This window comes from Saccopteryx bilineata, chromosome 6 (genome assembly GCF_036850765.1).
Source record: "Saccopteryx bilineata isolate mSacBil1 chromosome 6, mSacBil1_pri_phased_curated, whole genome shotgun sequence".
Lineage (NCBI taxonomy): Eukaryota > Metazoa > Chordata > Mammalia > Chiroptera > Emballonuridae > Saccopteryx > Saccopteryx bilineata.
Window position 1 is genome coordinate 23,511,051 of NC_089495.1, and position 13,701 is coordinate 23,524,751.

General features: G+C 41.5%; 1 protein-coding gene across 1 annotated transcript in view; it reads right to left on the bottom strand.

Moving 5' to 3' along the window:
- Positions 1-6,391: 6,391 nt before the first annotated feature.
- PPP2CB (protein phosphatase 2 catalytic subunit beta) overlaps positions 6,392-13,701 on the bottom strand; it is a 36,489-nt gene continuing 29,179 nt past the window's right edge. Inside the window, exons 6-7 of the mRNA XM_066236501.1 lie at positions 11,958-12,076; positions 6,392-6,676 (exon numbers count right to left, since the gene is read on the bottom strand). Of these exons, the coding sequence (XP_066092598.1) occupies positions 6,604-6,676; positions 11,958-12,076 (192 nt within the window). The 3' untranslated portion in view covers positions 6,392-6,603. The remainder of the gene's footprint in view (positions 6,677-11,957; positions 12,077-13,701) is intronic.

Consider the following 13,701-nt stretch of genomic DNA (forward strand, 5'->3'; position numbering starts at 1 on the left):
ATGATATGAATTATGGTCAAAATATGCTTCAAAATAATTGGACGGGGAACAGTCGGTGGAGGAATAGCCTGTACGCCTCTAGCACATAAACCACATATATCAGAGAACTTCCTGTAATCGTGTTTATGCTTCTCCGCTCACGCTTCCCTTGTAAACTCCGCACTGTAACGGACTGATGTGGGAGATACGCTCATTTGAGTTTAATAATACAATAAGCTACCTCTTATCAAAACATGTCATTTTAGATTGTTCCATGACAATGACACAGAGAGGTATTTTGTTTGGGCAGAAAAGAAAACAAAAAGCATAAATTTATCTTTTTCTGAAGGAAACTGTAAAAGAATATGACATTCCCCTTTAAAAGGGTCGTAGGGGGGAGATTAGCCTCGTTCATTGTTCTGCTCACTGAAAATGAGGTCCTAAAAATAAGTTCTAAACGCACAGCAGTTTGGGACTTTTACTGAGGATGAAACCAGCTGCAAAGAATGTGTCTCCCACCCTAACAAGAAACAGCTGGTTGATACACACAATGTAGTACTTTTGAGCCTATGAGGCTGTAACAGAATCATGGACACTGAATGAGGGGACAAGCCACTCCAGGAGAGACAGGGCAGTCTTCTCTTTGGCAGGGCCTGGGGAAAATGTGGCTGCCATACAAGCAGAGAAGGAAAACCCAGTGATCTAAGATTGTAACATTTTTAAAGGCCAAGTGTGGGTGGACTACAGCAGCACTCCGGAACAGGACTGGTTTCTTTAAGTTTGTGGGTCTTAGTGCACGATGGAAATGCAGGCAGGACATCTTGCTCAAAAAGGAAGAATTCAAGATGGTGGCAGCACAGAGTTAAAACAAGCAGAAGGCCCCCCTAAGTGTAGGGCTGTGTGTGACCACACAGGTCATTGGCCTTGAAGCCAGTCCTGGCTGGGTCCTCGGACACAAAAGGCGTTCCCACTCACCTGAAATGTCTTCTCTGCTGGCCTTCATGAGGACTGGGAGCAGTGCCAACTTCTATATAAAGAGCCACCTTAGTGCAAACGAGGAGGTGAGTGGTGGCTGTGGAGGAACAGCTCAAAGGACCCCCCCCCCCCCTCCCGCGCGGCTTCTTGGAATCCTTCTGTACACAGAGGAAGTCTTAACCTGCATGGGGCAGTACACCAAACACTATGGCCACAGGACACTGGGCAAGATCTCTTTCTGGAGAAGCAGTAAAAGCGAAATCCATCCGCCTCCCCCAGGACACAGGCCAAGACTAAGTGCTGCCGAGGAAGGAGAGAAGCAAATACTACTCTGGGGGACAGCAGATACAGAAAACAGCTGTCTGCTGTTGCTAAGGATGGCTCAGCAAACCACCACCGCAGACCGACCACAGACACGAGGCAATCTGTCATCACTGGTAGGAGAAACAATGCTAAGAAATCTTCACTTCTGAAGCCAAAGCACAAAAGGCCTAAAACTGAGACTGAACTGTAACAGGCTAGCTCACCTCCTACCATGAGCTTAGCAGGAGTCACAAGCGACAGCAGTCTACACCGGGGAAGTGGGAGAGCAGGAAGAAAGGCCCTCTTTCTGATACAGATAGGGACAATGGAAAGCTGAGGGCAGAGCAGGCACACGGAAATACCTGCCCCCCTGCCTTCAGCACCCCTTGCCTTCAGCACCCACTCCACTATCCAAAGCACAAGGTAAGGGCAGCCAGTTGACCATTCGTAGAGTTCAAGGTCTGTGGGCTCCACGTTTCTGAGTAACGATAGAATTCTACACTTTGTATTGTCTTTTCATTTAATTCTGTCCTTGGAAGCACAAAAGTTTTAATTTTTTATTTTTTTTTTTGCATTTTTCCGAAGCTAGAAATGGGGCGGCAGTCAGACTCCCGCATGCGCCCGACCGGGATCCACCCGGCACGCCCACCAGGGGGCGATGCTCTGCCCATCTGGGGCGTGGCTCTGTTGCATCCAGAGCCATTCTAGCGCCTGAGGCAGAGGCCACAGAGCCATCCTCAGTGCCCAGATGGAGCACTTTGCTTCAATGGAGCCTTGGCTGCGGGAGGGGAAGAGAGAGACAGAGAGGAAGGAGAGGGGGAGGGGTGGAGAAGCAGATGGGCGCCTCTCCTGTGTGCCCTGGCCGGGAATCGAACCCGGGACTCCTGCACGCCAGGCCGACGCTCTACCACTGAGCCAACCGGCCAGGGCCTAAAAGTTTTAATTTTTTTTTTTTTTTTTCTGAAGCTGGAAAGGGAGAGACAGTCAGACAGACTCCCGCATGCGCCCGACCGGGATCCACCCGGCACGCCCACCAGGGGCGACACTCTGCCCACCAGGGGACGATGCTCTGCCCCTCGAAGGGGGGGGGTCGCTCTGTCGCGACCAGAGCCACTCTAGCGCCTGGGACAGAGGCCAAGGAGCCATCCCCAGCGCCCGGGCCATCTTTGCTCCAATGGAGCCTCGGCTGCCGAAGGGGAAGAGAGAGACAGAGAGAAAGGAGAGGGGGAGGGGTGGAGAAGCAGATGGGCGCCTCTCCTGTGTGCCCTGGCCAGGAATCGAACCCGGGACTTCTGCACGCCAGGCCGACGCTCTACCACTGAGCCAACCGGCCAGGGCCTAAAAGTTTTAAATTTTTATGAGGTCCAATTCATCAATTTGTTAATTTTACATACCATTCTTTTGCTATTTTATTTTATTTTTGTATTTTTCTGAAGCTGGAAACGGGGAGAGACAGTCAGACAGACTCCCGCATGCGCCCCACCGGGATCCACCCGGCACGCCCACCAGGGGCAAAGCTCTGCCCACCAGGGGGCAATGCTCTGCCGAGACCAGAGCCACTCTAGCGCCTGGGGCAGAGGCCAAGGAGCCATCCCCAGCGCCTGGGCCCTCTTTGCTCCAATGGAGCCTTGGCTGCGGGAGGGGAAGAGAGAGACAGAGAGGAAGGAGGGGGGGGGTGGAGAAGCAAATGGGCGCTTCTCCTATGTGCCCTGGCCGGGAATCGAACCCGGGTCCCCCGCACGCCAGGCCGACGCTCTACTGCTGAGCCAACCGGCCAGGGCCTATGTGTCTGAACTTTTAATTCAGGTCATTGATATATGGCCATTTATACCCACACTATACTGTCTTGAAAACTGGACTTTTAGAATAAGTTTTGATTTTTAGAATAAGAAATTAATGTAATTTTCTTAATTTTTCAATATTTGTCTCTTCTACATGTTCTATCCGCACATTTTTATAGAATTTTCATAACCATTCAGTTATAGAATTTAATTTCCTTTATCTTTGATCCTTGAGTGTATTTTAAATTTCAAAATATATTTTTGCTCTTGACCTCTAAATTAATTGCATTATAGTCAGGTTTTGGTATCACACATCAATTCTTTGAAGTTTTAGAGATGTAGTAATTGCCAATTGTTATAAATGCCCCATATAAACTTGACAAGAATGTGTATTCTGTTAACAGTGCAGAGATCTATATATATTCATTATATCAATCTTCTTAAAATGTGTTATTCAAATCTTCTCTTTTTGTGACTTAATAGAAAAAAAATTGCCACCTACCGTTGTAATGAAAACTTGTCAATTTGTCCCTGCATTTCTAAGGATTATTGTTTTTAACATATTGAAGCTATTTGGGTAGGTGTGTGTGTGTGTGTGTGTGTGTGTATATATATATATATATTTAAATATGAATTAAGTCTACCTTTATTTGTATTGACCCTCTGTTCTTAAATTTTGTCACAAAGCCTTATATCAGCATAGCTACTCTAAATTTCCTTTGTTTAGTATTTTCTTGATCCAGTCTATCATTTTATTTTTTTGTGACAGGGACAGGTGGGAAGGGAGAGAGATGAGAAGCATCAATTCTTCCTTCTGGCTCCTTAGTTGTTCATTGATTGCTTTCTCATATGTGCCTTGATGGGGGGGGGGGCGACAAAGGGAGTGGGTTGCTACAGCAGAGTGAGTGACCTCTTGCTCAAGCCAGTGACCTTGGGCTTCAAACCAGCAACTGTGGGGTCATGTCTATGATCCCATGCTCCACGCTCGTTGAGTCCCCACTCAAGCTGGTGACCTTGGGGTTTCGAATCTGGGTCCACTGCATCCTTCCAACGCTCTATCCACTGCCTGATCAGGCTCTATCATTTTATTTTCAATCTATCCAAACCACTGTGCTGTTGGTGTGTTATCTTGTAATCAGTATATCACTTTTAAAAAAATCACATTTGGCCCTTTGACTTTTAATTAGAGAATTCAGTCCATTTACATCGATTATAATTTTGAAATATTTACACTTACTTCATCTTGTTTTCTTTTTGTCTTTATACTGTTTCTATATCATTTCTATACAACTGAGAATGTTGATCAAGGGTCTCAGATTGTATCACAATAAAAGTATGTTGATTGGCAACATAAGGAAATGTTTTCAGACTTTAAAAATAATTCAGGGTTTTGTTTTTTTCTTTTAATTAAAATTTCATTCTTTTGTGGAAAAAGAGCCTGATGGGAGAGGAAAACAGACCATGGCATCAATCTTTCTTGTATTTGTCTTCTGAGAAATGTTTTAAGCAGCAATTGGTTTTAGTCCCTTTGAGCTATAAAGATACTCTAACTGGAACTCAGGTTCATAGTTTGAAGATCTCTTGTCTCTCCATTCATATGTGTGGAGGAAGATATCTCTCTCTCTCTCCAGGACATCTTCCTGGAATTACCATACCCATTGCCTGACACATCAGCACCTGCCCATTCTCTTGGTGTATTTTAATAGTTGTATATTTATGGCGACTATGTATTAATTAGTCTAACCTCTCTCTCCTCAGAGTTCAGGTCTTGAAAGCCTTTTTCAGTGTCTCTCCCCACCCCCTGCCAGCAGGCTTGTTGAGGTTTGTTGATGGTCTGATTGCCCTTTTTGAGGTATGCTCACCTTGATTTCAAGAACTACGACTCAGTACTGTGGACACCAGTGCTTTTTGTACGATACCTATCTCTCCGCTGTGAGTCTTCACTGTGACTTATAGGGTAGTCCGTCCTGTTTCAGCACCCTAGAAATGACTGCGTTGCTGAGAAACTGAGATGATTTTCCTCAAGGACAGTGCACAGAACAGAGCTGAGGACTGAAGCTCTCCCACTGAGAACAAAACAAACCGAAAAACAAAACAGAAACAGACTCATAGAAAGAACAGACTGACAGCTGTCAGAGGGAAAGGGGGCTGGGGGAAACCATTTTCTTACAGAAACACTTAAATTTAGTTCTTCACTTGCCTTTCACCCCTACCCTCAAGCCTATTTTCTCCTCTGCTATTTGGATTTTATATTGTACATTTGAATAGTATTATTATTACTATTTCTACTAAACTGTTTTGTAGATTAATCATACATTTTGGTTTTAAAAGATTCTTCCCAGCCATATAAATTCTAGTTTAAGCATTCAATCCATAGTTAAAAATACTAATACATTAACACAACTTACCTAGTGAAATGTTTAGAAACAAAAATGGCTTTTTTTTTTTTTTTTACAGAGACAGAGAGAGGGATAGATAGGAACAGAGAGAGATGAGAAGCATCGATCATCAGTTTTTCGTTGCGACACCTTAGTTGTTCATCGACTGCGCTCTCATATGTGCCTTGACCGTGGGCCTTCAGCAGATCGAGTGACCCCTTGCTTGAGCCAGCGACCTTGGGTCCATGCTGGTGAGCTTTTGCTCAAACCAGATGAGCCTGTGCTCAAACTGGCGACCTTGGGGTCTCGAACCTGGGTCTTTCCACATCCCAGTCCGACGCTCTATACACTGTGCCACTGCCTGGTCAGGCAAAAAATGGCTTTTTTATGGTCTAAAAGATATCAGGTACTATTTGAAGTTTTCTTATGAAAATAAGCCTTATACAAAGAATATTAATTTAAATAACTTCAACACAACTGTTCATTGCAAGTCAAGATTTTATATCAAATGTCAAAATAAAACTTTCATTTCAAGTGTATCACAGTAAATCAATGTTTTTGTTTAAAATGAAGAGTTTATTTGCTCAGTACACCAAATAGGATGCAAGCACTGTCATGACAAATATACAGAAATATGCAGGTTGACATAAAACAGTAATTTAGCTTAAATGGAGGGAAATCTCTTTAAATGTTATGACAACATACTTCCAAGGAGAATCTTTCCTTCAGTTAAATTAATTACACATTTCAATAAAATAAAGGGTAATGGATTAAGTCAAAGTTAGCTTGTGATTTTTTCTTAAAAATAAAATTCCAACTCTATTAATCCATGCCAGTTAAACACTATAACTAAAATTTCCAATAAGTGCAAAAGGAGATGAAGGGGTTAGTTATGGTGTTTTTTTTTTTGCTTGAACAGTCCAGAGGAAACGGTTACTACAAATGCAGCAGGCAAACTGTTAAGACCGACTGATCTAGAAATGTACTAAATTTCCATCTCAATGCTCGTTATTGTGCTAAATGCTCATTAGTATGGCACGTTTTGGTCCATGATATAGTTTAATGCCAAGACAGATCCCACTTCGTTACAGATACACATAGATTACTGTTGCTTGTTTTGTTTCTAAATATATATATTTAAAAAGCCAGCTACTTCCACATACGAAGGCAGGTTTCCCGGGAGGAATTTAGAGGAAGTAGTCTGGGGTGCGCCGGGTAACGTGGGGCTCTCCGCGACGAGGGGCGGGGTCAAACTGGAGGCTACACAGCAAAACAAAACAAAATCCCAGGAGTTAGAGGACTTGAATTTGTGAGCAAACAAATCTATGTATGACTGGAATGCACAAGTCATTGCAAGTGTTCTCCATTATTGAACTATCTCACAGAGCTATGGTGAACATACAAGTAGATAGAATTTCTGACTCGGTGCCCGCATAAAAGGTTTGCAATATTACTATCAGTTAAATGGAAGTGGTAAGAGTAGATGTGCTTGTTCTAGGCTAGATTTTAAGGGAAGTATTCAGTCTTTTACTATTAATGATAGTTGCGGGTTTTGTAAATGCCCTTTATCAAGATGGGGAAGTTTCCTTCTCTGACTAGTTTATTAAGTATTTTTATTATGAAAGAGTGCTGGGTTTTGACAGCACTTTTTCTGGTTTCACTGAGATAATCATGTGGTTTTGGTCCTTTGTTCTATTAATATAATTTACTACACTGATTGATTTCATGTTTTCAACTTGGCCACGGTGTATCATCCATTTTATATATTGCTGCATTCAGTCTGCTAATATTTTGTTGCAGATATTTGCATCTATATGCATTAACAGTATTCACTGTAGTTTCCTTAAAATATCTTTGCTTTTGGTATTAGGGTTATACAGGCCTCAAAGAATAAGTTGGGAAGTAATTCCTCTCTTCTGTTTTTGTAGGTGTTTGTCAAGGATTGGTGTTAATTCCTTTTTAAGTATTTGGTCAGTTCCCCAGAGAAGCCAATGGGGTCATGCTTTTCTCTGTAGGAAGTTTTAAATTATAAATTCAATTTCTTCACTCATTACAGCTCTATTCAGATGTCTATTTCTAACTGAGTCAGTTTTGGTAGTTTCTGTCTTCCTATGAATTTTTCCATTTCATTCAAGTTACACAATTGAATGTAATTGTAATGCGTTGCCATACAGTTATTCATTGTATTTCTTTTATTTCAGTAAGGTCTGTAGTGACTTTGGTAATTGTTGTTACTTTTCTTGGCCAGTCCAGTGTTTTTTGTTAGAAAAAAAATTAACATTTTTGTTGAAAAGAAGCAACTTTTGTTTTTGTTGATTTTCCTCTTTTGTTTTCTACTGTTTCGGTTTATTCTCACACTACACTTTCTTTGCACTGGGTTTAGTTGTGCTTTTCTTTTTCCAGGTCCTTAATGTTAGGTTTTTCATTTGAGAACTTTCTTGTCTTTTCAATTGGCATGTACAGCTATTAATTTTCCTCTAAACACTGTTTTCACTGCATCCCCTAAGCTTTGAGTTTTGATATACTGTTTTTGCTTTCATTCATCTCAAAGTATTTTCTAGTTTCCCTTGTAGTTTCTTCTTTGATTCACAGGTTGTTTTTTTTTGAATTTTTTCTTTTTAGTGAGAGAAGGGCAGGCAGAAACAGTCTCCCACATGTGCATGGACAGGATCCACCCGGCAAGCCCACAAGCGGCAATACTCTGCCCATCTGGGGCCATTGCTCCGCTGCAACCGCCATTTTATTTTAGCACCTGAGGTGGAGGCAATGGAGCTATCCTCAGCACTTCAAGCCAACTCGCTCGAACCAGTCGAGCCAAGGATACAGGAGGAGGAGAGAGCAAAAGAGTGAGCAAGTGAGAGAGACAGAGAGCAAGAGAGAGAACAGGAAGGAGTGAAGAAACAGATGGTTGCTTCTCCTCTGTGGCCTGACCAGGAATCGAACACAGGACATCCACATGCCGGGACAATACTCTACCACTGAGCCAACCAGCCAAGGCCCAAGGTTCTTTAGGAGTGTGTTAATTTCCACATATTTATAAATTTTCCAGTTTTTGTCTGTTATCCATTTCTAAAATCATTCCATTGTGTTTGGAGAACCTACTTGGCATGATTCCAATCCTCTTAAATTGAAGCTTGGTTTACAGCCTAGCACATAGTCTTGGAGAATGTATCATGTGCATTTGAGAAAACTATTTTCCTGTTGTTGGGTGGAGTGTCTGTTGATGTTGGTATAGTAAGTTTATAGTGTTTCTCAAGTCTTCTATTTCCTTATTGATCTTCTGCCTAGTTTTATCATTGAAAGTGGCAGAATAGTCTCCAATGATTAGTGGTGAACTGTCCAGGTCTTCCTCCAATTCTGTTTGTTTTTGCTCCATATATTCTAGGGCTCTCTTGTTAGTTGATCTTCTTGGTGGAGTGACTCTTTTACCCTCATGAAACATCCTTCTATACATCTAGTAACAATTTTTGTTTTGAAATCTATTTTGTCTGACATTAGTGTATCCATTCCAATGTTCTTGTGGTTGCTATTTGCATGGTATATCTTTTTCTACCATTTTACTTTTAACCTATTTGTATTTCAGAATATAAATTATGTTTCCTGTAGACATCATATCTTAAAAAATACAGCCCAATAATCTTAAAAAAATACAGCCCAATAATTTCTGCCTTGATTGCATTGCTTAAACTGTTCACATTTAATATTATGACTGAATTTATACCTGCCATTAAATTTTTTTCTTCTTCTTTCTTTCTTGGTTCCTGCTCTTCTTCTTTTTTTTTTAATTAAAAGAATATTTTCTAGCCCTGGCCGGTTGGCTCAGCGGTAGAGCGTCGGCCTGGCGTGCGGGGGGGCCTGGGTTCGATTCCCGGCCAGGGCACACAGGAGAAGCACCCATTTGCTTTCTCCACCCCCCCTCCTTCCTCTCTGTCTCTCTCTTCCCCTCCCGCAGCCAAGGCTCCATTGGAGCAAAGATGGCCCGGGCGCTGGGGATGGCTCCTTGGCCTCTGCCCCAGGTGCTAGAGTGGCTCTGGTTGCGGCAGAGCACCGCCCCCTGGTGGGCAGAGCGTCGCCCCCTGGTGGGCGTGCCGGGTGGATCCCGGTTGGGCGCATGCGGGAGTCTGTCTCTCCCCTGTTTCCAGCTTCAGAAAAAAAAAACAAAAAAAATACAAAAAAAAAAAAAAAAAAAGAATATTTTCTAGTGTACCATTTAAATTCCTTTAATAACTTTACAATTATTTTTCTTCAATTATTTTATTAGTTTGCTCTAGAAATTATAATACACAATATAAAATTCTACTTCAGATTTATATTAACTTAATTCTAGTGCATTGTAGAAGTTTACTCCTATATTGGATAATTCCTTTCCATTCTTCTTCCTTTTTTTGCTATTGAGGATATATACATAGTATATCTACAAATTTTATAAACCCAAAAATACTTATTACAATTTTACATAATCTTAGGACCTTAAAGCTGAAAAAGGAGAGCAAGTATATATTTAGAGATTTTATTGTATTAACCTCACTTTTATTTTCTTCATATTCTTAGGATGCAAGTTATCATCTAGTGTCACTTGTTTATTTCAGTAAGTTTTATTTCCACTCATCTCCTTTGTACCGTTACTGTCAAATATCCTACATTTGTATATATTACCTTTCTTGTAAGTTCAACTATACAATAAATGTGTCCATACTGTGTAATACAATTGGTTTTTAAATCAGTTAAGAAAGCTGCAATTGTACTGACTTTAACAACTACCATCATGTGTGTGCATGCACATTCGACTTCCTTTCTGGAGTCATCAGCTTTCAGCTGAAGTGGACCTTCTTGGCAGGGCTGCTTGCATTGAATTTTCTCAATTTTGCTTATCTGGGACATCTTTATTTTGTGTTCATTTTGATGTTTTACTGGATGTAAGATTCTTGGCCGAGTTTTTTAATTTCAGCACTTTGAATGACTATATTGTCCCACTGCCTTTCTGATAAGATGTCAGCTGATTATCCTATTCAGATTCCCTTTTGTAAATCATTTTTCTCTTACTGCTTCCAATATTCTTTCTTTTGAAGACTCTCAACATTTTATCTATGAGGGTAAAATGGCTGGCTTTCTTTGAATTTATCCAAGTTAGAGTTAGTTGAGCTTCTTGGGTGTACAAATTAATATTTATCATCAAATTTGAGAAGTTTTCAGCCATGAGTTCTTCAAATATCATATTTCTTCTGTCCCATTTCTCTCTCCTTTCTGTCTGGAACTCCCATACACTTGTATCGGTGTGCTTAGAGGTGTCCCACATTTCTGAGGCTCTGTTTATTTTTCTTCATTATTTTTATCTGTTAAATGTCTCCTTGCTCTGCTCTTTGCTTGATGCTATGAGTATGATAAGAGTGATGAGAGCCCTCTTAAATGGTCTTGACCATAATACTCACTGTTTTCAATAATACTTAGGCTTGGAATTCCCTACCCTCTGTTCTGTATAAGATCAGTACTCAGGAAGAGCTGAGGAATGTTTTGTTCTGCCTCTCACCCTGAACAGAACTTCTATCCACTGCTTTGGAGCTGTGTTCCTCCTCCCACCCCCTCCCCCTTTATGCTGAAGCTAGGTCCTGTTACTTGTTTTGTTTTTTAAACTGAGATATAATTGACATATTATTCTCAGGTGTACACATAATTATTTAATAGAATATACACTTCAAAACGATCATCACAATATGTCTCCACACATCATCACAATATCCATCACCACACATAATTACAAAGTTTTTTTCTTGTGAAAGAACTTTTAAGATGTATTCTCTTAGCAAATTTTAAATGTACAGAATAGTATTAACTTGTCACATGCTGTGCATTATGTACTCCCATAACTTATTTACTTTAAAACTAGAAGTTTGGACTTTTCACCCTCTTCACCCATTTCACCCACTTTCTAGTGACACCCCTCATTTCACAAGCAGGAGCTGAGAAGGACCGTTCCCTGCCTGCCACGCACACTGGCGTCGAGTCTGCCCTGGGAGCTGGACGGGGAGGGAGTCTCGGCCTGCCTGCCTGCACACCAGGAACAGAGCTGCTGTACCCCAGGACTAGTGCAGCTGTGATATGCTGGCATACGCCCCGGGCTGAAACCACATCCTCAGACTGGGCGCTGGGGAAGGGGAGAAGCCCCACCTTCCTGTCCACACCCACGCAGAGCAGAGTGCCTGGTGTAGTGTCTGTAAAAGGGACCTAGGGCCGGGGAAGGGAATCGATTTGTTGTGGCTTAAATTCCACAAGCTCTGGCTGTTATCACTGAGATGTAGTAGATTTTTTAGAATTAGGGTTTCTCTATTTGCTGTATATTCTTAGGAAAATTTCCAAAACTTTGAAATACTTGTTTAAAATAATGTCCTCTAGTTAAATAGTTGCTTTCACTGGGGAGAGAGGTTTCCACACTCCTCACTTCATTATTCCAGAAACAGAATCCTCTACTTCCATTTCAATAACCTACATTTAAATTTTTCCTTCTAAAAGTGATTACATACAATTAAGATGTAAAGTTACTTACAAGGAATATTTTAAAGTGTCATCTAACTCCATGATGGCAGCCTGGTTCCCACAGCGGTAACAGTAATTGGGTGCACTGAAAATGGTCACCACGTTCCGATCGTGACACCAATTGTATCCCTGGAGCAGTAAAAACAAAACAAACAAACAAAAAACACATCACTGTAAAATTATACTCCCAACAGAGAAGTTTGAACTTAAAAATTACAAATATTTTATATGGAAATGCAGTCTTCTACGTTACCTTATACACATATATCCATCATTAATATTGTACACCTGCACGGAATACTAAATACAAGGTTTTATTATTACATGAGTTCAATAAATGGACTGTTCTGGATTAATCTATGCTTGTGATCTCAGCTAGGATATGTTCTCAATTTCTCCGACTAGTCGATTTAATTTTTTTCTTGTAAATAGCGTCAACTTTTGCTTTATACATTTTGAATCTATTATTAGGAAAACACAAATTTAGAATGATTCTTTCCTAGAAAACTGGGCCAGTTCTCTAGCAGTAACTTCTTCTTTGTCTTAGAGCCTATTGTGAGTCATAGTACCTGTATTTTGGACAATTATCTAATCTACTTGATGTACTAACCATTTTCTATCCTGCTACTTCTAGTCTGCAGTATTGTTACGTTTTATATAAATCCCAAATAATAGCTGAATTTTGGTCATTTATCCAAGTTGAGTCTCATCTTTTAAGGAAATGAAATTTTTTATCCATTTAACATTTAAAAAAAAATTGTATTCTTCCTGAAGTGAAAAGCAGGGAGGCAGAGAGACAGACTCTGCATGCGCCTGACCGGGATCCACCTGGCATGCACACTAGGGAGAGATGCTCTGCCCATCTGGGGTGTTGCTCTGTTCCAATTGCAGCCATTCTAGTGCCTGAAGCGAAGGCCATGGAGCCATCCTCAGCTCCTGTGCCAACTTTGCTCCAATGGAGCCCTGGCTGCGGGAGGGGAAGAGAGATGCCAGCCAGGGCCTCCATATAACATTTTTTATGATTATCACTATACATTACATTTATCTTTATCATACAAATGTATGTTCCTTGTTATGTTCTTATTCCTCCTCTTGCCTTTACTTGGAAGTTTCCTCTTACATTTTGAAGCCACTCCCTACTGGTTTGGAAGGATTATATCCTACTTATATGCCTTCAGACTTTACAAAATAGAAACATCATAGTAGAGGAATCTGGAAGGCATCACCTTAACTAAGTGACCAAAGTGAAAACCTCCAGCAGTGGGATAGGCTCCATGATCCCTGACACGACACACTGAAAAGGGTGCAACATCATTATGTGATGTATCTGCCAAAAGTGTGCATCTATGGCCCTGGCCAGTTGGCTCAGCAGTAGAGCATCGGCCTGGCGTGTGGAAGTCCCGGGTTCGATTCCTGGCCAGGGCACACAGGAGAAGCATCCACCTGCTTCTTCACCCTTCCCCCTCTCCTTCTTCTCTGTCTCTCTCTTCCCCTCCTACAAGCAAGGCTCCAGTGGAGCAAAGTTGGCCCGGGAGCTGAGGATGGCTCCATGGCCTCTGCCTCAGGCGCTAGAATGGCTTCAGTCGAATTGGAGCAACGGCCCAGATGGGCAGAGCATTGACCCCTAGTGGGTGTGCCAGGTGGATCCTGGTCAGGCGCATGCAGGGAGTCTCTCTGCCTCCCCGCTTCTCACTTCAAAAAACTACAAAAAACAAACAAAAAACATGTGCATCTATAAGCATAAGGAAGTGTCT